Raw genomic sequence first — 25,568 nt, 5'->3', positions numbered from 1 at the left:
TTTTTCTGGAATTCCTTGCTTTCTCTATGATCCAGGGAATGTTGGCAATTTGATCTCTGGTTCCTCTTCCCTTTCTAAAACCAGGTCGGACATATGGAAGTTCTTGGTTTGCATAATGCTGAAGCCTAGCACGCAAAATTTGAAGCATGACCATACTAGCATGGGAGATGAGTGCGACTGTCCGATGGTTGGCACAGTCTTTAGTACTACCCTTCTTGGGAATTGGGATGAGGATTGACCTTTTCCAGTCCTGTGGCCACTGCTGGGTCTTCCAGATTTGCTTACATATTGAATGCAACACCTTGATGGCATCATCCTTTTCAGGTTTTGAATAACTCTACTGGAATTATTAGCTCTAACTCTGGAATTAAGTCTACCTCCACTAGCTTTATTACCAGCAGTGCTTCCTAAGGCCCGCTTGACTTCGCTCTCCAGAATGCCTGGCTCTGGCTGGCTGACCACACAACCATAGTAACCCGGTTCATTAGCATCTTTTTTGTACAGTTCTGTGTATTCTCTCCATCTCTTGCTGACCTCCCCGGCGTCTGCTAGCTCTCTGCCATTTCTGTCCTTTATTGTGCCCACCCTTGGCCAAATGCCCCCTTTCCCTTTTTCCTGCGGAACCTCTGTCTTTCTGCTTTTGTTGCTTTCTTCCAGTTTCCTGCGGTGCTTGCTGAAGAAGGCCTTCTCGGCTCTCCGTGCTGCTCTTTGGAGCTCTGCGCTCAGTGGTGTGCGCCTTCCCCTTCTCCCTGGCTTTCCCCTCCTCTCCTTCTTTCAGCTGTTTGCAGGGCCTCCTCAGAGACCCACGGTGCCTCTGGCTCTTCCTTCTCTCTGGGGTGGCTTTGTGCGCTTGCCTTCCTGTACAGTGTACAGACCTCCACCGTAGTTCTTCAGGAACACTGTTAACAGGATCCAGTCCCTTGGATCTATCACTGCCCCGCCGCATGTTCACAGGGATTTGATTTCAGTCGTGCCTGGCCGGTCTAGTGGTTTTCCCTGCTCTGTTTAGTTTTAGTCTGAGTTTTGCTATGAGCAGCTGATGATCTGAGCCACAGTCAGCTCCAGGTCTTGTTTTTGCTGACTGTATACAGCTTCTCCATCTTTGGCTACAAAGAACGTAATCAGTTTGATTCCGGTATTGACCATTTGGTGATGTCCATGTGTAAAGTCGTCTCTTGTGTGATTGAAAAAAGGCATTTGCTGTGACCAGTGTGTCCCTTGGCAGAATCGGTTAGCCTTTGCCCTGCTTTATTTTGTTGTCCAAGGCCAAACTTGCCAGTTACTTCAGGTATCTCTTGACTTGCTACTTTTGCATTCCAGTCCCCAGTGATGAATAGAATCTTTTTTTGCTGTTAGTTCTAGGAGGTCTTCTGGGTCTTCATAGAACTGTTCAACTTCAGCTTCTTTGGCATCAGTGGTAGGGGCATCAGTTCAGTCGCTCAGTCATGTCTGACTCTTTGCGACCCCTTGGACTGCAGCACACCATGCTTCCCTGTCATCACCAACTCCCGGAGCTTGCCCGAACTCATGTCCAAGTTGGTGACTCCATCCAAACATCTCATCCTCTGTCTTCCCCTTCTCCTCCTGCCCTCAGTCTTTTCCAGCCTCGGGGTCTTTTCCAGTGAGTCAGCCACAGTATGAAAGGCTGGGGGCATAGACCTGAATTACATGTTGAATAGCTCGCCTTGAAAATGAACTGAGATCATTCTGTCATTTTTGAGGTTGCACCCAAGCACTGCATTTTGGACTCTTGCTGACTTTGAGGGCTTCTCCATTCCTTCTATGGGATTCTTGCCACAGTAGTAGACACAGCAGTCGTCTGAGTTAAATGTGCCCATTCCCGTCCATTTTGGACCCCTAAGATGTGGATGTTTATTCTCACCATGTCCTGCTTGACCACGTCCGACAGACCGTGATTCGTGGGCCCAGCGTTGCAGGTCCCTGTGCAGTGCTCTTTGCAGCGTCGGATTTTCCTCTCATCACCGGCACCTCCACAGCTGAGCGTCCTTTCCGCTTTGGCCTAGCTTACTCTTTCTGGGGCTGTTAGTGGTTCTCCTCCGCTCTCCCCAGCAGCGTATTGGACGCCTTCTGACCCGGGGGACTTGCCTTCCAGTGTCACATCCTTTGTCCTTTTATGCAGTCCGTGAGGCTCTCGTGGCGAGTGTGCTAGGGCAGCTTGCCGTTCCGTCCTCCGTGGGTCACGCTTTGTCAGAACTCTGCACTGTGAGCCATCGCCTCAGTCTCATAGTACGTGGCTAGGTTTTCTCAGTGTTCCGTGTGTGCCTGAGGACGCCTTCTCGGCATTCAGGTAGAGGGCCTGCCCGTGCGCTCCGCCCTCGTTGGGCATGCTCTGTGCTCTGTGTGCTCAGTCTCTCCGTTTCTGAGTCAGGTCAGTTAGAGTGGCCTGCTGTGCGCGTGTGTCCTTTTTTCTCAGGTTTTTCCAGCTTTGCTCTCTAGGTTTTAGGGCTCTGCTGGATGGACACAGGCTGTTGATTAAACCCCAGTCGTTGCTCATTGCCTTGGCGACCTCTTAAAGCCTCAGGGCCTTGTGTTCACTTTTCGGGCACACGTGTGCTCTCCTCCCTTCCTCCCCTTCCCACAGCCTCGTGTTTTCAGCTGCTCCGTGCTGTGTCTTGTAAGTGGTCTTGTGCAGTCAGCATAGAAGTGCATCTCATTTGGTCTCTTGAGAAGCGATTTTGTACTTTTTATTGAGATAAAGTTGATACACAGTAAGTTTTCAGGTGTACAGCAGTGATTCACAATTTTTAAAGGTTATGCTCCATTTATAGTCAGTAAGGCTGAGCGCTGAAGAATTGATGCTTTTGAAGTGTGGTGCTGGAGAAGACTCTTGAGAGTTCTCTTGGACAGCAAGGAGATCCAAGCACTCCATCCTAAAGGAAATCAACCCTGATATTCATTGGAAGGACTGATGCTGAAGCTGAAGCTCCAGTACTTTGGCCACCTGATACGAAGAGCTGACTCATTGGAAAAGATTCTGATGCTGGGAAAGATTGAAGGCAGGAGGAGAAGGGAGTAGCAGAGGATGAGATGGTTAGATAGTTTCCCCGACTCAATAGATATGAGTTTGAGCAAACTGGGAGATAGTGGAGGACAGAAAGGCTTGGTGTGCTGCAGTCCACGGGGTCCCAAAGAGTCAGACACAACTTAGTGACTGAACAATAGTTGGTATAAAGCATTGACTCTGTTCGCCTGTCCTGTGCAGTATGTCCTTACGTATTTGTTGCTTATCTAATTTGTACACAGTAGTTTGTATCCTTTAACCCCAGCCCCCGCCCTGCCCTCCCGCCTTCCTTTGCCTGTTGATAACCACGGGCTCGCTGTCTGTGAGTCTGCTTCTCTGCTCCACTATACTCACTAGTTTGCTTCATTTTTTAGAGTCCACATACATAAGTCACGTTGTACAGTATTTGTCTTTCTCTGACTTGTTTCACTTAGCATAATGCCCTTCAAGTCCATCCGTGTGGCTGTAAATGTAAATTTCTCTTTTTCTGGTGGCTGAGCAGACTCTATACATAGACATCACCAGATGGTCAACACCAAAATCAGATTGATTATATTCTTTGCAGCCAAAGATGGAGAAGCTCTATACAGTCAGCAAAAACAAGACCAGGAGCTGACTTTCGCTCAAATCACGAACTCCTTATTGCCAAATTCAGACTTAAATTGAACAAAGTAGGGAAAACCACTAGACCATTCAGGTATGACCTAAATCAGATCCCTTATGATTATACAGTGGAAGTGAGAAATAGATTTAAGGGCCTAGATCTGATAGCTAGAGTGCCTGATGAACTATGGACTGAGGTTCGTGACATTGTACAGGAGACAGGGATCAAGCCCATCCCCATGGAAAAGAAATGCAAAAAAGCAAAATGGCTGTCTGGGGAGGCCTTACAAATAGCTGTGAAAAGAAGAGAAGCGAAAAGCAAAGAAGAAAAGGAAAGGTATAAGCATCTGAATGCAGAGTTCCAAAGAATAGCAAGAAGAGATAAGAAAGCCTTCCTCAGCAATCAATGCAAAGAAATAGAGGAAAACAACAGAATGGGAAAGACTAGAGATCTCTTTAAGAAAATTAGAGATACCAAGGGAACATTTCATGCAAAGATGGGCTCAATAAAGGACAGAAATGGTATGGACCTAACAGAAGCAGAAGATGTTAAGGAGAGATGGCAAGAATACACAGAAGAACTGTACAAAAAAGATCTTCATGACACAGATAATCACGATGGTGTGATCACTGACCTAGAGCCAGACATCCTGGAATGTGAAGTCAAGTGGGCCTTAGCAAGCATCACTATGAACAAAGCTAGTGGAGGTGATGGAATTCCAGTTGAGCTACTTCAAATCCTGAAAGATGATGCTGTGAAAGTGCTGCACTCAATATGCCAGCAAATTTGGAAAACTCAGCAGTGGCCACACGACTGGAAAAGGTCAGTTTTCATTCCAATCCCAAAGAAAGGCAATGCCAAAGAATGCTCAAACTACCGCACAACTGCACTCATCTCACACGCTAGTAAAGTAATGCTCAAAATTCTTCAAGCCAGGCTTCAGCAATATGTAAACCGTGAACTTCCTGATGTTCAAGCTGGATTTAGAAAAGGCAGAGGAACCAGAGATCAAATTGCCAACATCTGCTGGATCATGGAAAAAGCAAGAGAGTTCCAGAAAAGCATCTATTTCTGCTTTATTGACTATGCCGAAGCCTTTGACTGTGTGGATCACAATAAACTGTGGAAAATTCTGAAAGAGATGGGAATACCAGACCACCTGATCTGCCTCTTGAGAAATCTGTATGCAGGTCAGGAAGCAACAGTTACAACTGGACATGGAACAAAAGACTGGTTCCAGATAGGAAAAGGAGTACGTCAATGCTGTATATTGTCACCCTACTTATTTAACTTCTATGCAGAGTACATCATGAGAAACGCTGGGCTGGAAGAAGCACAAGCTGGAATCAAGATTGCCGGGAGAAATATCAATCACCTCAGATATGCAGATGACACCACCCTTATGGCAGAAAGTGAAGAGGAACTAAAGAGCCTCTTGATGAAAGAGAAAGAGGAGAGTGAAAAAGTTGGCTTAAAGCTCAACATTCAGAAAACGAAGATCATGGCATCTGGTCCCACCACTTCATGGGAAATAGATGGGGAAACAGTGGAAACAGTGTCAGACTTTATTTTTTTGGGCTCCAAAATCACTGCAGATGGTGACTGCAGCCATGAAATTAAAAGACGCTTACTCCTTGGAAGAAAAGTTATGACCAACCTAGATAGCATGTTCAAAAGCAGAGACATTACTTTGCCAACAAAGGCCCGTCTAGTCAAGGCTATGGTTTTTCCTGTGGTCATGTGTGGATGTGAGAGTTGGACTGTGAAGAAGGCTGAGTGCCGAAGAATTGATGCTTTTGAACTGTGGTGTTGGAGAAGACTCTTGAGAGTCCCTTGGACTGCAAAGAGATCCAACCAGTCCATTCTAAAGGAGATCAGCCCTGGGATTTCTTTGGAAGGAATGATGCTGAAGCTGAAACTCCAGTACTTTGGCCACCTCGTGGGAAGAGTTGACTCATTGGAAAAGACTCTGATGCTGGGAGGGATTGGGGGCAGGAGGAGAAGGGGACGACAGAGGATGCGATGGCTGGATGGCATCACCGACTCTATGGACGTGAGTCTGAGTGAACTCCGGGAGTTGGTGATGGACAGGGAAGCCTGGCGTGCTGCGATTCATGGGGTCGCAAAGAATCAGACACGACTGAGCTACTGAACTGAAGTGAGCAGTGTTCTTTTGTGCACACGTCTGTGTATACACTACCTCTGTCCGGTCATCCGTCGATGGATGTCTAGGCGGTTTCCGCGTCCCGGCTACTGTAAACAGTGCTGCTGTGAACACTGGCGTGCGTGTATCTTTTCAAATTAGTGTCTTCGTTTTCTTGAGATATCTACCCAGAAGTGGAGTTGCCAGGTTGTATGTAGCTCTGCCAGTCGTTTGCTGAGGAAGCTCCTCGTGCCTCACGGGGACTGTGCCCGCTGGCCTTCCCACCAGCCGTGCACAAGGCTTCTCTCTCCTCCACATCCTCACCAGCCGTGGTTGTCCGTGGTCTTTTTCATGACAGACGTTCTGACAGGTGAGAGGTGTTAATCTCATTGTGGTTTTGATGTGCACTTGAGAAGCTATTTCTTTTTAAAAAAAAAATGTTTATTTCTTTGGTTGAGCCGAGTCTTAGTTGAGGCATGCTGGATCTCTCAGTTGCAGCCTGTGGGATCTTCTAGTTCCCTGATCAGGGATCAAACCCAGGCCCTCTACATTGGGAGCACACAGCCTTAGCTGCAGGACCGCCAGGGAAGTCCTGGGCAGCTGTTTCTTAATGGCGGAATGAATCCCTGTCACCTGCAGTGACTGCCCATCTCTTTGGGTTGATTTCTGCTGCAGCGAGGCCCCCAGTCAGGCTTTGCCCTTCGTCCGCTTCCCTCCCCCTCCCCCAACCACCCCTCCTGCTCCTCTTCCTCAGTTGCACGCCCTCACCTCCGTCCCTCTGCAGAGTTGCCCTGTTCTGGAGTTCTGAACTTTACAGACAGGTGTCAGGCAGTGCGCAGCACTTTGCGTCTGCTCCCTCTGGTTCAGCGTCATGTTTGGGATCCGTAGACGCCTTTGTGTCTCATTTTCATCTCGCTGCATTGCTGTTGCTGTTCAGGTGCTCAGTGTCCTGCTCTCAGTGACCGCATGGATGGCAGCACCCCAGGCTTCCCTGTCCTTCACCCTCTGCCAGAGCTCACTCAGACTCATGGACATTGAGTCAGTGATGTCATCCAACCAACTCATCCTCTGTCGTCCCCTTCTCCTCCCGCCTTCAGTCTTTCCCAGTATCAGGGTCTATTCCAGTGAGTCAGTTCTTCACATCAGGTGGCCAAAGCATTGGAGCTCGGCTTCAGCATCAGTCCTTCCAATGAATATTCAGGACTGATTTCCTTAAGGATGGACTGGTTGGATCTCCTTGCACTTCAAAGGACTCTCAAGAGTCTTCTCCAGCACCACAGTTCAAAAGCATCAGTTCTTTGGCGCTCAGCCTTCTTTACGGTTCAGCTCTCACGTCCGTACTTGACCACTGGGAAAACCATAGCTTTGATTATATGGACCTTTCTCATTTAAGTAATGTCTGTGTTTTTTAATGCACTGTCTCGACTTGTCATAGCTTTTCTTCCGAGGAGCAAGTGTCTTTTAATTAATTTCATGGCTGCAGTCACCGTCTACGGTAATTTTGGAGCTCAAGAAAATAAAGTCTGTCAGTATTTCATTTTTTCCCCATCTGTTTGCCATGAAGTGATAGGACTGGATGCCATCATCTTAGTTTTCTGAATGTTGTTTTAAGCCAGCTTTTTCACTCTCCTCTTTCACCTACATCAAGAGGCTCTTTAGTTCCTATACACTTTTGGCCATAAGGGTGGTGTCATCTGCATTATCTGAGGTTATTGTTATTTCTCCCAGCAATCTTGATTCCAGCTTGTGCTTCATCCAGCCTGGCATTTCTCATGATGTACTCTGCACATAAATTAAAAATAAGCAGGGTGACAATATACAGCCTTGATGTACTCCCTTCCCAATTTGAAACCAGTCCATTGTTCCATGCCTGATTCTAACTGTCGCTTCTTGACCTGCGTACAGATTTCTCAGGAGGTAATGTAAGATGGTCTGTATTCCCACCTCTTTAAGAATTTTCCAGAGTTTGTTGTGATCCACACAGTCAAAGGTTTTAGTGTAGTCAACGAAGCAGAAGTAGATGTTTTTCTGGAATTTTCTTGTTTTTCTATGAATCCAACTTGTACAGCTGGAAGTGTTTGATTCTGGGAGGTTTTTGTTGAAGCCTAGATTGGAGGATATTGAGCATGACCTTGCTAGCTCGTGAAATGAGTGCGACTGTGCGGTCGTTTGAGCGCTCTGTGGCTTTGCCCCTCTTTGGGCCGTGTGAGTTTTCCAGTCTTGTGGCCACTGCTGGGTTTTCCACATTTTCCAAAATTGCTCGCACATTGAGTGCAGCACTTTCACAGCAGCATCTTTCAGGATTTGAAATAGCTCAGCTGGAACTCCATCACCTCCACTAGTTTTGTTCATAGCGATGCTTCCTAAGGCCACTTGATTTGCAATCCAGTATATCTGGCTCTGGGTGAGTGATCACATCATCATGGTTATCTGGGTCATTAAAACTTTTTTGTATAGTTCTTCTGTGTATTCTTGCCACCTCTTCTTAATCTCTTCTGCTTGTTCGGTCCATACTGTTTCTGTTCTTTGTTGTGCCCATTTCTGCATGAAATATTCCCCTGGTATCTCTGATTTTCTTGAAGGGATCTCTGGTTTTTCCCATTCTGTTGTTTTCCTCTATTTCTTTGCATTAATCGATGAGGAAGACTTTCTTATCTCTCCTTGCTATTCTTTGGAACTCTGCATTCAGGGGAATATTTCTTTCCTTTTCTCCTTTGCCTTTCACTTCTCTTCTTTTCACAGCTATTTGTAAGGCCTCTTCAGACAACCGTTTTGCCTTTTTGCATTTCTTTTTCTTGGGGATGGTCTTGCTCCCTGTCTCCTGTGCAGTGTTACAGGCCTCCGTCCATAGTTCTGCAGCCGCTCTTATGAGAGCTAATCCCTTGTATCTATTTGTCACTTTCACTGTATAATCATAAGGGATTTGATTTAGGTCATACTTGAATGGTTAGTGCTTTTCCCTACTTTCTTCAGTTTAAATTTGAATTTTGCAATAAGGAGTTCGTGATGTGAGCCACAGTCAGCTCCCGGTTTTGTTTTTGCTGACTGTGTAGGGCTTCTCCATCTTTGACTGCAAAGAATATAATCAGTCTGATTTCGGTGTTGACCGTCTGGTGATGTCCACGTGTGGAGTTGTCTCTTGTGTTGTTGGAAGAGGGTGTTTGCTATGACCTGTGCGTTCTCTTGGCAAAACTCTATTAGCCTTTGCCCTGCTTCATTTTGTACTTCAAGGCCGGACTTGCCTGTTACTCCAGGTATCTCTTAACTTCCTACTTTTGCATTCCAGTCCCCTATGATGAAAAGGACATCTTTTTTTGGTGTCAGTTCTCAGAGGTCTTGTAGGTCTTCATAGAACTGTTCAGGTTCTTTAGCATTAGTGATTGGGGCATAGACTTGGATTACTGTGATATTGAATGGTTTGCCTTGGAAACGAATCAAGAACATTCTGTCATTTTTGAGATTGCACCCAAGTACTGCATTTCGGACTCTTGTTGACTGTGAGGGCTACTCCATTTCTTCTAAGGGAATCTTGCCCACAGTAATAGATAAGATGCTCATTTGAATTAAATTCACCCATTCCAGTCCATTTTAGTTCACTGATTCCTAAGATGTCTACGTTCACTCTTGCCATCTCTTGTTAGACCACTTCCAATTTGCCTTGATTCGTGGACCTAACATTCCTGGTTCCTATGCAACTTCCATCACCAGTCTCATCCACAACTGGCTGTTGTCTTTGCTTTGGCTCCGTCTCTTCATTCTTCTGGAGCTGTTTCTCCACTGATCTCCAGTAGCATGTTGGGCACCTACCAAACTGGGGAGTTCATCTTTCAGTGTCCTGTCTTTTTGCCTTTTCACACTGTTCATGGGGCTCTCAAGGCAAGAATACTGACGTGGTTTGCCATTCCCTCCTCCAGTGGACCACATTTTGTCAGAACTGTCCACCGTGACCTGTCCATCTCGGGTCGCCCTACACAGCATGGCTCATAGTTTCACTGAGTTCGGCGCTGCTGTGGGCTGTGTGGCCAGCTGGGGTGGTTATATACTGTCCGTCCGTGTGAGTTCATGCTGCCTTGTGTCTATTTTCCAGCTGTTGCTGTGTTGCTGATGCTCCTGGAGCACAGGTTTACACATCCTGATCTACGTGAATGTAGCAAAGGAATTGCTGAGTCATTGGGTCAGCTCAGCTGGTAAAGAATCCGCCTGCGATGCAGGAAGCCCAGTTCGATTCCTGGGTTGGGAAGATCTCCTGGAGAAGGGATAGGTTACCCACTCCAGTGTTCTTGGGCTTCCCTGGTGGCTCAGATGGTAAAGACTCTGCCTGCAATGCAGGAGACCTGGGTTCGATCCCTGGGTTGGGAAGATCCCCTGGAGGAGGGCATGGCAACCCACTCCAGTATTCTTGCCTGGAGAATCCCCACAGAGGAGCCTGGTGGGCTACAATCCTGGGGTCGCAGAGAGTTGGACACAACTGAGTGACTAAGCACAGCACAGGGTTAAGATTGAAAGCATTTTTTTTTTGATGAAAACTATTTCCAAAACAAAAATAATAGAGTAGCGCTCTTCTCAGATCTTCACATTTGGGTAATAGACGACAGCTGGAATCTCTATCTGCTGTGTGTTAGGTGGTTTGGTTGAAGTTGTATGTGATCACTTTTTCAGATAACTGTGGGTTTTCTCTGGTGCCACACCAACTGTGACAGGTATCAGTTTCTCTTGGTTAGCTGCGGCACTCCGAGTGAATCTCCTGCCCACACGTGAGTGAGCAGCACCGCACGCTGGTCGTTTGTACAGTAATAGGTTACCCAGGAAGGGAGAGCTTCCAGACAGGGACGCCTTTCAACATCCAGCTTTGTTTTTTTTTTTTCATAAGTCGCATCTGTTACTGTCACCACTGATATCTTCAGAAAGGTGTCCACATGTGGATGTGCTTTCAAGCCCTCAGTCATGGACACATGTTTTGCAAACTTCTGATTTTTGCTGGAAAGCTCCAGTTTTGGGACTGGCTACGAGTAGCATCAGCTGTTTTCCTTGAAGAGGCAGGCTTATTTTGTTCATTTTTGAGAAGATGTCTGACAGCGTCCAGGTCTGAATGTGCACAGATGGGTCTGCCGGGCCCTCTGTCCGGGCAGGTTGCTGTTTCCGGGACAAGGGGGCTCACTTGGTGTCCAGCTGTGGTCTTTGGCGCATCGCAGAAGTGCTCCATGCAGACTTGCTGTTTTGCTACATTGAATATTCACAAGCCGTGCTTAAGGGTTGAGGTTTAACACAGTTACTGCCTTGGCAGCATCACGGACGCTTGTAAGTGGTGCTGACCCTTCAGCTAAGTGCGTGGTGATGACGAGCGCCGCGGCTCCCGAGCCCGCTGTGCTTCTGGTTCTGTGGTGACCGTGGGTCTGTGACACGTGTGTGCAGAGAGAACGGTGTCTTGCCTTGTGCTCGTCAGATCTGCCTTGGTCACTCTTGGTTCTTTCCGTTTCTGTGTAATTGAAAATTACCTTGTCATTCCCACACACGCACACGCAGACAACCGCCAGCACACAGACATGCACGCAGAAGCAGCGTGTTGAGTCTGACTGGGGTGCACCGAGTTGGGAGGAGGAGAATTAACTTCTTTCTAGTGTTAAGTTTTCTGATCCCATAAGTATGGACTCTTTCGCTGCTTATAAATATTCCATGTTTTTCTGTATTATGCCTTTGCAGCTTTAAAAAAAATTTACTCAGTTACTTGACTTTTATTTATTCTATTTCAATGATTTTTTTTTTTTTTTTTTTTTTGCAGCTTTCTTCCTTTAACTTCGTTGGTATAGATGTAACTGACATCTCTTTTTAACCTGTTAACTGGACATTGCTAGACCCTCCCCACCCATCTGACTGTAGGTCAGACAGATCTTTTGACTTCTGTCGAGTGGAGTCCCCGGGTTTATTTTGAAGATTTGTAATTTCAGGGGCTTCCCTGGTGGCTCAGTGGTAAAGCATCTGCCTTCAAGTGCCGGAGAGACAGGTTCAGTCCCTCATTTGGGAAGATCCCACATGCCATGGAGCTGCTGAGCCTGTGTCCAGAGCCCGGGAGCCTCGGTTACTGAAGCCCGCGCGCCCTGGAGCCTGTGCTCCGCAACCAGAGAAGCCCCTGCTGTGAGAATCCCACCCCGTAGCAGAGACCTTGGCCAGGCCTGTGCTAGCAGAGCCGTGGGGGCAGAGGCCAGGCTGAACTCTGAGCAATAACCGAGTGGCGGGGAAGCTGAGCCGTCAGGGCTAGGGGCTGGTGACTGAGAGCCTGCCTGCCTGTGCAGGGGGCACGGGTTCGATCCTGGGACACGGTCTGGGGATGTCACAGATGCCGCAGAGCGCCTAAGCCCATGCACCACAGCTGCTGAGCCTGTGCTCCCAACAAGAGAAGCCCCCGAAATGGGAAGCCCGTGTACCGCAAAGAAAGTAACCTCTCTCACCAAACTAGAGAAGACCCAGCGTAGCCAGAAATCACTCAGCTTTAAAAAGGCGTGAGGGGCTGATGCTTCAGGCGCGTCACTGTGTGGGGAGGAGAGGGCGGACCCGGGAGGGACGGTGAGGCTGAGGGGGCCTCGGAAGGGACGTGAAGTAGCAAAGGGGAGAGCTGGGAGTCGGTCAGGGTTTGCCTTTCATTTACATCCTTTTTGTTGCTAAGTCATATTTGATCTGTGTGTGACCGTGTGTACAGTATACATCTTGTGAGGGATAGTAAGCCCCGGTCAGCACTGGAAGTCAGGCCACCGTGCACCTCCCTGCCCATCTTTTTTTCCCTCCCCTTCTGACAGAGCCATGGTCCTCTCATATTTATCATTCCCTTATTTTCTTAAACCCTTTTAAAGATGCCTGCATGTGTGTAATAAGTATTCTCATAAGTTATCTTTCCCGTTTTGATCCGTGTGAAGTGCTGTGCGTGTGCTGCCTCCGTTCACACGCGCCCTCGTGCTGTCTGGGTGGCTGCCGTTTCCCTTTGCGCTGATGTAATTAATTCACTCTTCACAAACCACAGTTCACACATAATTTAGTGTGTTATGTATTGTGATTTATTCATCAGTAATTTTGTTGAACTGTGGACAAAAGACAGTCTTCAGTACATGGTTCTGGGACAATTGGATGTTCACACGAGAAAGAATGAAACGTGGCCCATGTCTTACAGCACTCAGAAACATCAGCTCAGAATGGGTCACAGACTGCAGCGGAAGATCCGAAAGTTTGAAACTCCTAGGAAATAAACCTCCTTGATGTGGTCTCAGAAGTGAGTTTTTGGATTTGACATCTAAAGCAGAAGCAGCAAAATAAAAAGTAAACAGCTGGGGCCACATAAAGAGCTTCTGCATAGCAAAAGACCATCAAGAAACTGAAAAAGTCTGCAGAATGGAATAACAAACCACATATCTGATAAGGGGTAATACCCAAAATATATCGAGGACTCTGTACAACTCAGCAAGAAACCAAACGACGCAGGTGAAAAACACACACGGGGGCCTTTCCTGCTGATCCAGCGGTTCAGAGCCTCCCGGTCACGGGTCGTATTTTCCTGCCTTGTGACTCTGTTGCTGGTTGTGGACATTGTGCATCTTATGTGGTTGAAGTTCTGGGTCTTTTAAACTGCGTGGGACTTGGGCAGAGCAGAGTGACTGAAGGTAGCCTGTCTGAGAGGCACACGGTGAGGGGGCGCGTTTGTGGTTCACCACGTGGTCTCTGCGCTCCGCTCCTCCCTTGTCAGCGGGAGGTGTTCCTTCCCGGGATCCTGGCTGAGCCTGCCCCCGGGTGCCCGGCAGCGTCTCTGGTGCTCGTGTGCAGTGGCTGGCAGGTCAGAAAGGGTCCCGCCCTCACGGGACAGATCTTGTCGTGGGGAAGACAGGTAGCAGTTTGTCAGGACCCGGATCAGGACCGGCAGCACGCCGCTGGTGTGGACAGGCCCACTTGAACGTGAGGAGTGAGGAGCCAGCGACAGGAGCCCAATGCGCAGACCCGAGAGGGTGCCGCCTGGTGCACAGGGGCAGCCCTGCGGGTGGGCGGCGGCTCCAAGGGCACACCTGGAGCGGGGGCCGCGGGGGGCTGCGGCTGGCAGGCTCGCCGGGCCCAGGAGGGGGCCACGGCAGAGGAGCCCTGGTCACAGGGCGGAGAGCGCCAGGTTTGGAGCGGAGAGCTGGTTCAACACCTGTCCTGTCCCCCGAGTAGGCATCTTTGCTGAAGAGTGGCTGATGGGATTCTTCTGTCACCGCCGTCACAGGCTCGGTGGGTCACACTCTGTGTGCAGGGACCGGCGCAGTCATGTAGAAGCAGACCTTTGTCCGAGAACCCTGAAGGCTGGGAGGACTGCAGAGTGTTTGCAAGTGCTGATGGCAGCGGGGGCTCTCTATGGGATCCGCATGACCTCACTCGTGTCTTAAACACCGCCTGCCGCGGCTCGGAGGACGGGTCCCCGGTGTGTGAGCTCGTGGCACCGCAGCGTCACGGCCCGGGGGCCGGCGGTGGCTCCAGCCGGGCGGGCCCCGCAGTGGTCGTGGGTGTGTGCGCGAGCACGGCTGCCACCCCCAGCACAGCCGCCCACCCACCGCATCTGCCTGCCCGTCCCTGCCTGTCAGACCATCACCCCTCCGGGCGTCTTCAGAGCGGGATTGTCTTGTCTTCAGGTATTCGGGTTCTGTCCACAAAAGATCCCGCTTGTCTCATCTGGCTCAGGGCTTCGGGTCGGGGTGGGGGGCAGGGCCGCCTTTCCCGTGTCCTTGTTGCCCCCGCTGCCTCTGTTGCTCGCGGTCTCGCTGTGGCTCTCTGGGGCCCCGACACCCTCGTGGGCCCGCAGCAGAGGCTCTTGCCCGTAGGAGGTTGTGGTTTTCCTGGACTGAGCTGGGATCTGGCACTGGCCTGCCTGCTGGGGACTGTGACGCCCCGTCCCCACTCTGCCTCCAGAGTCATCCCAGGGTCTCGCACACAGTAGGAGCTTTCTCGGGGATTCCTTCGTGACTGCAAGCCCTGCTTCAGCTCGGGGGTGGCTCCCTGCTCCCACCCCCATGCATGGAGGATTTTCTTGCTCTGGGTCTGCCCGGCTCTGCCGCCAGCGGGGCTTGTCTGGAGACTCCACTCTGCCCGCGGGGGCAGGGGCGGGACAACGCAGTACTCTGGTTCACAGCCTCTCCTGTGGGGTCCCTGCTCGCGGCTGGGGTGCTGGGTGGAGCTAGCCGCTGGCCAGCCGGCCCTGGGGGAGAGCACGCGTGCACCTTCCTGCCACATGTGGGGGCCCACAGCCCTCAGACCAGAGTCCAGGCCCCATCCCGGAGGGACAGAGTGGCAGCTGCGTGGGCCCCAGGACCGGGTTCTGAGGCAGAAGGAGGTGGGGGTGGGGGTCTGTGTGCAGGGCCCGGGGCTGTGGTCTCCGTGCTGGCCAGGCTGGGGGTCCAGGTCTGAGCCTGCTTCCCGCTTGGTTCCATGGGACAGACTCAGAGAGTGGCCGCCGGGGGTCCGCTGAGCACCGTCTCAAGTGACGGGGGTGGGGGGTGTCACTTGGGGGCGGTGTCCCCCGGGGTGGTGGTGGCAGTCAGGGTGCTGGAGTGGAACTGCTCTCTTTTTTCTTTTTTAGTAGAAGGATAATAGCTTTACAATATTGTGTTGGTTTCTGCCCTGCATCAACTTGACTCAGCCGTCGGTATACATATGCCCCTGGCTCTTGATTCCCCTCCCACCTGTCTCCCCATCCGACCCCTTTCGGTCGTCAGAGAGCCCTGGTTTGGGAACTGCTCTTTTTAAAAGACTGTCCTCGCGTGGTTATGATGTGACTTTCAGAAGGTTAAAAAAGTAATTCGTCCCCGGCGAAATTCTCGAATGTCAAGAGAGAGTTTCCTACACATTGTCAGTTGAAACGTTTTCTTTTTAACGTGAAGGTTTTACATTTTTTCTAAAAGGTGTTTTCCTGAACAGTTAGTGGCTAATTGGGCCACGACATTTAACGTGACGCGTCTGTTCCGCTCTCTCTGAAGCAGGGTCAAGACTTCCTTCTCCACACCCCACTCAGCTCGCAGACGGAGGCTGGCAGTGGTGGGCGGCTCGCCCTGGGCGCTCAGCCGATGCCCGTGGCCGCCCCCGCGGACCCCGCGTGCGCCTGCGAGGCCTGCAGCGAGCGCAGGTACCACCCAGGCTCCCCTGCTCTCCCGCCCTGAGGACTGCTGGGAGGGCAGGGGCTCCCCGGATCAACGAGAGGTCTGGGTCCGGGGCCCCACACACATGGGGGCTAGGGGGGCTGCCGCCGCTGGAAGATGGGGAGGAGAGTGGGCCGGGGGCACGGGGGTGTCCCGGGCCGGTCGGCCCCTCGGCCCCCTGACTCTGCTCCGGTGCCTGTGTCCCTAGGGAGATGTCAGCGGAGGCGGAGCGGGAGCCCCAGCAGCTGCAGAACTACTGGTCGGAGGTGCGCTACACGGTCCGCTGCATCTACCGGCAGGCGGGCACCCCGCTCGCAGACGACCAGGACCAGTCCCTGGTGCCCGACAGGGCGGGGGTGAAGGAGCTGGTGGACAGGTACGCCTCGCCCGGGCCCGGCCCCCCAGCCTCTGGTGCTCAGCGGGCCCCTCGGGGGGCGGCCTCAGGCATGCGGCGGTGGCACACGGGCCGGTCAAGGCTCCGGTTCCGATCCTGCTGGACTCTGGTTACCTGTGGGTGAAGGTGAACGGACGTGTTCCCGTCGTTCCCTAGCATTGAGATCGGCAGTAGCGCTCCGTTTGGGCACTGGCTGGCCCCAGGGCGGTGGGGAGGGTTTCTCGGGCCCTGCTGCTTTGTTGCCTCATGGAGGAGAGGCGGTCACGCCCCTGAGGAGGTGAGGGACTCTGGGCTCCGTGGGGTCAGGCGGTGCCTGGGGAGCCAGCTGCTGGCCTGCTCATATGGGTGTGTGTCGCTGGGAGGGGCTCGGGGTGTGGCTGGGGCCTTGTGCACATCGGCAGTACAGGATTTGTTCTTACGCGGTTTGTACACTTTGGGTGAGGTGAAATGAAAGTCGCTCAGTCGTGTCTGACTCTTTGCGCCCCCATGGACCGTACAGTCTGTGGAATTCTCCAGGCCAGAATCCTGGAGTGGGTAGCCGTTCCCTTCTCCATGGGATCTTCCCCACCCAAGGATTGAACCCAGGTCTGCTGCATTGCAGGCGGATTCTTTACCAGCTGAGCCACCGGGGAAGCCCTGACTCAGCTGCTAAAGAATCCGCCTGCCAGGGCAGGAGACACAGGTTTGATGTCTGGGTGAGGAAGGTCCCCTGGAGGAGTAAATGGCAACCACTCAAGTATTCTGGCCTGGGAAGTTCTTGCCATGGACAGAGGAGCCTGGTGAGCTACCGGCCATGGGGTCACCAAGAGTCAGAGCTGACCTGTTACAGCGACTGAGCCGCCACCACCACCATAGCTCCTGCCATCTTTTTTCTCTCTTTAGGGGTGTTCCAAATAAAAGCTGTGAGTTAAGTGATTCTCATTTTGGTCTTTTTCTCCTGGTTTGCTCGCAGTCTCTGAGGCTCTGTAACCTCCTGCTCGCTGTGTATTCCGGAGGCAGGATGGGTGACTGGCCGTGGGCAGTGGCAACTAGTTAGTGATTTGTTGCACCTGAGATGGCTCTAGGCGGTATATGCCTTATCTAGCAGTTGGGTTTCCTGGTGAATATTAGGAAAATATGTATAACCTGATTGTCAGACCCATAACCTCACAGCTGTGGGTGCTTAGGAAGAGGCCGAAGTAAAGCAGAGACAGCTGAAGCGCTCGGCGGATAATAGTGCGGGCGGGCATTGTGGCGGAAGCTGTGGTGGTGCCCTGCACGCGGCTGAGGTCTGGGAGGCGGCAGCGCCCTGGTGAGGGGCCGTGCTGTGGAGTTGCAGGGATTCCAGCCCCTGACTGAGGTCTGTGTGTCTCATGCTTTCACATGTGTTGTATGTACTGTGTTTTTTGTGCTCTTCACGTCTAGAGGACACTTTTTTTGTTGTTTCAAACGCCAGCACAGACGCCAGGAAGGGTATGTGCGGGGCCCATTTCTGGGGCTCGTGCAGCTGGCGGTGACTCCCGTGGCCCTCGGCATCCAGCACTCCACCCTGGCCCCCCAGTCTGTGCTCACACCCCACCAGCGCACTCCAGCCACACCCGTTCTCATGCTGCCGCCACAGATGGTGCTGGTTTCTGCTTTTCGCTCTGTCTGGAGTGTTTTCCTCACTCAGATTTCTTTTCTCCCTTCCATCCTTCCCGTTGGGCTTCCCTGGAGGCTCAAGAGTAAAGAATCTGCCTGCCACTGCAGAAAACGAGGGTTTGTCCCTGGGTGGGGAAGAGCCCCTGGAGAAGGAAACAGCAACCCACTCCAGTATTCGTGCCTGGAGAATCCCACCGGTAGAGGAGCCTGGTGGGCCGCAGTCCATCAGGTTGCAGAGAGTCAGACACGACTGAGCGACTTCACAACAGCAGCAGCCCTTCGCATTAGACTTGAGAGCCACTGTCTCAGACCACTGGACCTGACCCCAGGGGCCTCCCCCCGCCTTGCCCTCCCCTCTTTTGTGTTGTGTTACCCCGCTCCCTGGAGTCGCGCTGTGCCTGGAGCCCTGCCGCCGGGACCAGTGTTTGTCGGACGTGCGGCTGGGAGAGCTTCCACAGAGTGTCCGTCCTCCTGCCTCAGTCAGGACTTTTACAAAGTCTGCCAGAGGAGCACGTGGTCATGGTTAAACATGTAAGGTACAGAAATGGAGAAAGAGACGACGCACAGCGTGTGTCCAGTCCCCAGGCACAGGGCACCACAGAGGAGGCACTCGGCCCCAGTAAGGCCTGCTGCCCCCGTGTCGTCTGAGACTTCTGTGACCCTCCTTAAGAGATGAAGTGCGTTGTTTCAGAGAGCAGCCTCTATACTGGTAATTAAAATTATACTTGTTATCCTACATTTAAAAACGAACACGTCGATCTGAATTGAACTAACCACAGTGGGAATTGCTCAGTTCTTCTTGTTCTCTGGCCATGGTTTTAATAAGGCTACAGGGTTCTGTTTTTATTTGGCTCTTGTCTTTTACAGCCGAGGTGGTTTGGTATGATGAGTTAAAAATGAAATGTGCTCAGTCGCTCATTCGTCTCCGACTGTTTGCAACCCCGTGCACTGTAGCCCGTCAGGCTCCTCTGTCCATGGAGTTTTCCAGGCAGGAATCCTGAAGTGGGTCGCCACTCCCTTCTCCACGAGATCTCCCCGACATAGGGATCAACCCTGCATCTCTTGTGTGTCCTGCATCGTAGGCAGAGTTTTTACCCACTGAGCTGCCTGGAAGCACAAGTGAAATAGGTGACAGCTTCTCTCTCTCTTGCCCAGCGTGGTGCCCAGCGGGGAGAGGGGCCGTGGTCCGAGTCCAGGAGCCGTATTGCTCTTGGGTTTGCTCTCGTGTGCCGAGCTCCCGTGGTGCTCCTGGTGGCGGGCGGTACACGGAGCCCGTGCCTGCTGCTCCGGTGTCATCGGTTTCCATCTGGAGGCTCCTCAGAAGTGCACAGTGAAAGCCAGGGGGCTCTTTAACCACAGTCCTGCCAGTCACTGTAGAACAAGTTTGTAAAAGCTGACAGTCTCCATGTTAGAAAGGAAATTCGTGAAACGGATACTTGCTGTTGTGGCCTGATTGGGGGCATGTCCTGATTTGTTGTCTCTGATCTTCAGCTGACACGTTTTATCTCATCACTTAGTTTTTTGGTGGGATAATTTGTCTCTTAAGATTTCTCTGGTGGTGAGAACAGTACCAGCCCATTTGGACTGTAGACTGAGTCACTAGGAAGGAGGACGAGCCAGCCTCCTGCCCAGGCAGCTCCTCTGGGGTTGTTGCTCCTCACCCGGCAGCACAGACGTGTTCAAAGACAGCGCTTGGGTCTCCTGGCATCCCAGCCCGGCTCCCCTGCGCACGCTCTGCCCCCTGCTGGCTGGCTGCGTGAGCGACCCCGGCCCCGCCCCCATCTGACAGGGCTCTCAGCGGGCGCCAGTCTTCCTGTCTGCGCAATGAGCTCGGGGCGCCCCGCCCGTCGGGGGTGACTGTGAGCAGGCCCTGCAGGTGAGTGTGCCTCTCTCCCATGCAGGCTCTGTGAGCGGGACCCCTACCAGCTGTACCAGCGGCTGGAGCAGCAGGCGCGGGAGTACGTGCTGGAGATGAAGGTCCGGCTCCTGCGGCAGCTGTCAGCCGCATCCAGAGTGAAGCCGCCGTCCGGCCTGCAGGGCCCGCCGCAGGCGCACCAGTTCATCTCCCTCCTCCTGGAGGAGTACGGCGCCCTGTGCCAGGCCGCACGCACCATCAGCAGCTTCCTCGGCACGCTGGTGAGGCGCCACGTCTGCGGGGGGCCACAGCCCGTCAAGCTGTCCCCTGCTCGGGCGAAGTGCGGGGTGTGGGGGCTGCTTCCCCTCCTTGGGCAGGGGGCGGGGGCTGCTCCCCTCTTTCCCGTCCCTCAGGACTTGGCTGCTGCACAGAAGCAGGAGCACCGTGTGGGGACGTTGGGGCCCAGGGAACAGCGTGGGCACAGCGTGAGGGGGAGGAAACGGTTCGCGATGACGGGGGCATGTCTCTGCGGGGCCGGAGTGCTGTGCTGCGCGCATGGAGGCCGTGCTGGGGTGGGGCAGGGCGTGGGGGCTGCCCAGCGCTGGACTGAGGAGGGGTTCGTGCTCAGGTGGGATGCCGGCCCCCGTGGGCGTCTTCCAGTCCTGGTGAAAGGGACACACAGACCTGCTCTCCCTGGGCCTCTGACCGCCTCAGAGAGGCTGTGGCCGTAGGGGCTGCAGGAGGAGGTGGTGGAGACGCACCTCCTGGGACCTGGCCTCGACGGCCTCGGCGCACCTGCCGGCTGGAAGGAGAAACAGGCCCTCTTTGCTTCCTTGGTTTACTAACAGTCTGTGGAGGTGGTCCTCATCGCTCACATTTTGTTATTAAATGAAGCTGCTTTCTTCGTGGTAAAACAGTGTCTTGAAACAAATACAGTCAGTTTCAAAACTGGTGGTTCTGAAGACTTGAGCGTAAGGGTCTCTGTGTGACTCTGAAGTCGGCAGGCCTCGGTAGAAACAAGCCAGTCCTGCAGGTGGGTTCCGGGTCCAGGGCCGCCTCGAGCCTCGCTCCAGTAGAGCCTGCCGCTCCTGTGCGGGGGAGCCCCGAGGACCGCGCTGCCGTGCGCGGAGCGGACGCCTCGGCGTCTGGCTGGACGGAGCACGCGCGCTTGCTTGTGTCTGCCTCTGTGCTCAGCTTGTCAGGCTGTTTCGGTTGAAGTTTTCAAGAAAATGGGGCCTCACACGGCTATTTACTTGGGAAGGGGAGGAATATTTTCGTAGACTTCTCAGTCCATCGTGGGTATTCTTTGAGGCAGTCTACCAGAGCCCGAGTACTTCTTGGCGGTTGGCTGCAAGGTGGGCCTGAAACTGTCACCCGAGCGAAGGGACTCTGCTCCGTCACCGTCTGTTGGGGTCGCTCAGCCTTCAGGTGGTTTTTGAGCATCCGACCTTGATCATTTGGGAATCCCTGGTTCACTGAGTGGGTTGCGCAGAGCTGCCTGATGGTCTTCAGTGTCCAGTTCAGCAGCGCTGTCCTCAGTGTGGACCAGCCCCGCCGCTGTCACTGTTGACCTCTTCAGAAGGGCCCCTACACGCGGAGGAGCTTCCAGGCCCAGTGCTAAGTGTCCGTTTGCCGGAGTTGTGAGTTTTGCTTGAAAGCTTGGGTTTTGTGGTTGGCCGCAAGAGGGTCCTCCTCTGCGAGTCCCCTGGCCTGCTCCCCCTCTGCTCGCCACCCCGCCTCTGCAGGGCAGCACCCTCTGCAAGCCCAGAGCTGCAGAGCACGTGCACCGCGGCAGGAGGTCAAGGGCATCTGCACATGTAACTTTCTGGGAAGCGTCCTTGTGCCTCCGTTTGTCCAGGAGATGCCTCCCCAGCTGTAACAGGCGGGAACCCTGAGTCTCCCTTCTCAAGGACAGCAGGATCTTGACCAGCCTGCTGTTTCTCAAGTTCTGTTAGGACGTGACCGCACACGCTTGCCCTCCTTCCCAGCCCCACCGTCTGCGGGAAGTGACAGGCGGGAGTGTTGGGGTGGAGGGGCCAGGGCCAGGTCGGCCGGGAGCTCTCCTGGGGCCTCTGGGTGCAGCCACACTGAGTCTCTGCTGCCGCCCCCCTCCCCCCGCCCCCCGCGTAGTCGCTGCAGCAGCTGTGACCGCACACCCCCGCAGGCCCTGCCTCCCAGGCCCTGGCAGGCTGCCCGGCATGTGAATGGGGCACCGCGGCCCCAAGGTCAGGGTTACTGTGTGGGCTGTGGGGCGTGCTGCTCACTGGTGTGCGTTGCTGTCCCAGGTTGATCTGAGATTGTGAAACGAGTATGGGGTCTGCTGTTTCTCTCACACGCCTCGTCTGGAAGCATAATTTCAGATCTGAAAAAATACCAGTGTCTTCCTACAGCAGTCCTCGCCTTTGGTCACCTCTAGCTGATGTGCCCAACCCAGAGCTCTGGTCCTGTTCCTGCCAGCATAACTCGGGGCTGCGCTCAGACCAGCGGGCAGGGACCATCCCCTCTTCACGAAAACATGCAGCAGCCAGGCTCGCCCGTGGCTCCGGGACCCTCCCGGGACCCTCGCTCCTCCTCCTGCCACCTTCGCTCTGTGCTCTCTGTCGCAGGGACGGGTCGCAACCTGGGCGCGGGCCTCTGCCCTGCCCCCTGGGAGCTTGGAAGCTGCGGCCCGCTGCGTTGTCTCTGTCCAAGCTGGCGCGGTGCCTGTGCGGAGGGGTCCCTGAGGAGTGTGTGTGTGCTGTCCCCACGCCATCTGTGGCTCTGTACTCAGGACGAGCACGTCTTCACACAGCGTGCCTGATTCAGGCTCAGGCCCGGCCTCAGCCCCGCCCAGCTTTCTGGTGTGGGAACGGCTCTGAGAGGCACTGCACGAGAGACTGGCGTGAAGCGCTTTGGTAAAACACACAGTGAGAGCCGACAGTGGAAACGCAGACAGAGGTGAGGGTCCGAGGGCCCCTGCCGAGGCTCCGTGCGGCTCCAGAGCGCTCACAAAGCGTGTAGCCCATCTGTGTGCGCGTGCGGAGCAGGCCTTCGTGCCTGCAGCATCGTTCTGCAGGTGTGTGTGGGTTCAGGAACGGGCGCGGTTCCCCTTCGCTTGCTGTCTCAGCCCCTCCGTCCCCTGCTGGTGAGGGCACAGGACACTGGGGTGTCCGCAGGGAGATCGTGTCCCGACGTCCCCCAGTGTCAGCCCTTCTGCTCGGCTACGCTAAACAGTGAGCGGGAGCAGACTCGTCGGTGGGTGGCATGAGGCGCGGCTCTGGCGGGGACGGGGGTGCTGTGCTCCTGAAGTCTGGGGGGCTGTCGGTCGCTCAGAGGAGGCCGTCTTCCCATGTGCGAGCTGACGCACCGTAGGGAGCCTGCATGTGGCCAACATGCGAGTTCACGAACGTGTGGTTGCAGTCAGAGCACGTGAACGGAGCCCTGGGCCCCTGTTCTCTCTAGAGGTCACTCGCTCTGATGGCCGGAAGGGTGTTGAGTGTGTAAAGCGGTTGTGGAAAGTAACGGATGAGGTGGCCACGTTCATCAGGGAGAGGAGGAGCTGACCTCCCCACGAGGTTGCCAGCATGGAGTTCTCGGTCTGTCAGACTCAACTCAGGCTCTTCTCTGGACAGGCTCTGGATCGTCCCTGGGCGCCACAGGGTGGGTACGCAGTGAAGTCGTTTGCGAGGGCTCTCAGTCGGCTCGAAGGCCCCGTGGTGAGAGATGCCATTGGCTGTGCACTGAACTCTCTCCTGCGCCCTCAGCCGTGTGTGTCTTGCTGAGTCAGTCAGGAGGAGGCTGCAGGCCCAGGGACTCGCCGCCCTCGGAGCGCGGTGTTCTGGCCTGCATAGAGGGACGTGGTTTGTGGGAGGTCAGGGAGAGCGTGCTCTGCCAGTTTTCCAGTCTTTAATTCAGCGTGTCTTCTCGTATCTGTCTCATTAACTAGGAAAATGAGCACCTGAAGAAGTTCCAGGTGACGTGGGAGCTGCACAACAAGCACCTCTTTGAAGACCTGGTCTTCTCCGAGCCGCTTCTCCAGAGCAACCTGCCAGCCCTGGTGTCGCAGATCAGGTAGTCGGTCTCCCCCGCGTGCGTCCTGCCCCTGGGGCGCAGCAGCTGTGCGCCTGGACACCTCTGCCACGGCAGTTCTGCCAGGAAAGTGCAGGGCTTAGGGGAGAATGCCGCTTGGGGAGAAAGCTCACAACCCGATGAGTAATACAGTTAAACTTAGAATAACAAACCCAGGATTGATGCGACTAAGAGTTAACGTCACAGATTTCTCCTGATAAAGGAAAGCTGCGGTACAAGGTGCTTTACTTGACGAGACGCGGGTTCTGCTCGGTGGCCGTGGGGTGGTCCCCTCTGTGGCACTTGGGTGGGGAGGGAGGTGGGCTGATGGGGCCGGGGGCGCAGGAGGGGGCCGGGTCGCCTGTCCGGTCTCTCAGACGCGCCCCCCGCCTCCGGGCTCGGGGCTTCCTGCTGGAGCATGTCTCCGGAGCTCCATAAGGCGTGCCGAGCATGGAGTCCTGTACCGTGCTCGGGATCCCTCACTCTGGTGATGGGGAGGAGAGAAGCCCCTGTCTTTATTCCTCACTATTCGTGTGCATTTCCATACATAGTCTTCCCTGCTTTTTGATTTGCTTTTTTTTTTTTTTAATAGAAATGATCTCATAAGTTAACTCATTTAAAGAAACTGACTTAACTCAGGAAAGTCCTGTGTCTCGGTGGTTTGGTTTGGTTTTTTAATTTATTCATTTATTTCTGGCCGCACTGGGTCTTCCTGCCACTCGGGCTTTTCTCCGGCCGCGGTGAGCGGGGGCAGCTCTTTGCTGCGGCACGCAGGCTTCCCGTTGAGGGGGCGTCTCGTTGCTGAGCACAGGCCCAGGAGTGGTGGTGCGGGCTTAGTTGCTCTGCGGCATGTGGGATCTTCCTGGACTCGGCACCAAGCCCGTGTCCCTTGCATCGGCAGGTGGACTCTTGACCGTTCTGCCGTCAGGGAAGTCCTTGTGCCTATGTTTTTTAAGAGCTTTATTGAGGTCTAATTCACAAACCATATTAATTCTCTTAAAGTGTGTGATTCAGCAGCTGTAATTACATTTTTAATAATGATTGGATGACCACCACCAATATTTCCAAAACTTCCCTGTTGCCCCAGATAGACTCTGTCACCATTACATGCTGACCTCCATTCCTTTTGAGGTGCTCTAGTCTGCAGGCCCCACCCTGCCCACCTCCCCTTGCAGTCAGCCTGTCGAGGAGCTGGCACCACGGGTCCTGCAGGGCCGCCGGGCCAGGTGATGCAGCGTGCACGCCCTGGGGGCCCAGCTGGCCCGTCTGTGTGGCCGCAGTTGGCGATGGAGCGGCCGCCCTACCAGACTCTGCTGTCCCTCGGGGGGCCAGGAACCTGCTGCAGCTGCTTAGCTTGTGGTGGTTTCCGGAGCTGTGGCTTGACTTGGTCTTTATTTTTAATACATATTAATTGTTAAGGGAATATTTAATTGGGCTTGTAAATAAGTAAACTTACCCACAGTGATTTTATGTCATTTTCTGTCTCACTTCCCACCACATACTGTTTCACGTAGATACTGTTCATCGTAGATACCACCACCCGTTACGTGGGGTGGTTGTGTTTGCAGAGTGACTGTTGAGAGAATGGCCTGTGTGCTGGACCGATGATGCTGTCTGACCCTGAGCACACTTCCTGCCATCGGGGGGCTTCCTGTTCTGTCTGCACTCCAGCCTGTGCCTTCCGGTCATGCTCTGAGTGCCACCCGCGCCCTCAGAAGTCCAGGACCACCCCTGCCCCCAC

General features: G+C 53.6%; 1 protein-coding gene across 5 annotated transcripts in view; it reads left to right on the top strand.

The window, feature by feature from the left end:
• FAM193A (family with sequence similarity 193 member A) overlaps window positions 1–25,568 on the top strand; it is a 151,580-nt gene that overhangs the window by 74,001 nt on the left and 52,011 nt on the right. For 3 of the 5 annotated variants that reach the window (XM_070791906.1, XM_070791909.1, XM_070791908.1), the window contains 4 exons: window positions 15,756–15,898; window positions 16,120–16,287; window positions 19,827–20,061; window positions 23,706–23,830. In XM_070791906.1, coding sequence (XP_070648007.1) covers window positions 15,756–15,898; window positions 16,120–16,287; window positions 19,827–20,061; window positions 23,706–23,830 — 671 coding nt within the window. Of the gene's footprint in view, window positions 1–15,752; window positions 15,899–16,119; window positions 16,288–19,826; window positions 20,062–23,705; window positions 23,831–25,568 lie in introns of all 5 variants that reach the window. The other 2 variants (XM_070791905.1, XM_070791907.1) reach the window with 1 other exon arrangement.

The sequence above is a fragment of the Bos indicus genome, chromosome 6 (assembly GCF_029378745.1).
Source record: "Bos indicus isolate NIAB-ARS_2022 breed Sahiwal x Tharparkar chromosome 6, NIAB-ARS_B.indTharparkar_mat_pri_1.0, whole genome shotgun sequence".
Classification (NCBI taxonomy): Eukaryota; Metazoa; Chordata; class Mammalia; order Artiodactyla; family Bovidae; genus Bos; species Bos indicus.
The sequence above is the reverse complement of the archived record's forward strand: the minus strand, read 5'-3'. Positions and strand labels throughout refer to the sequence as shown.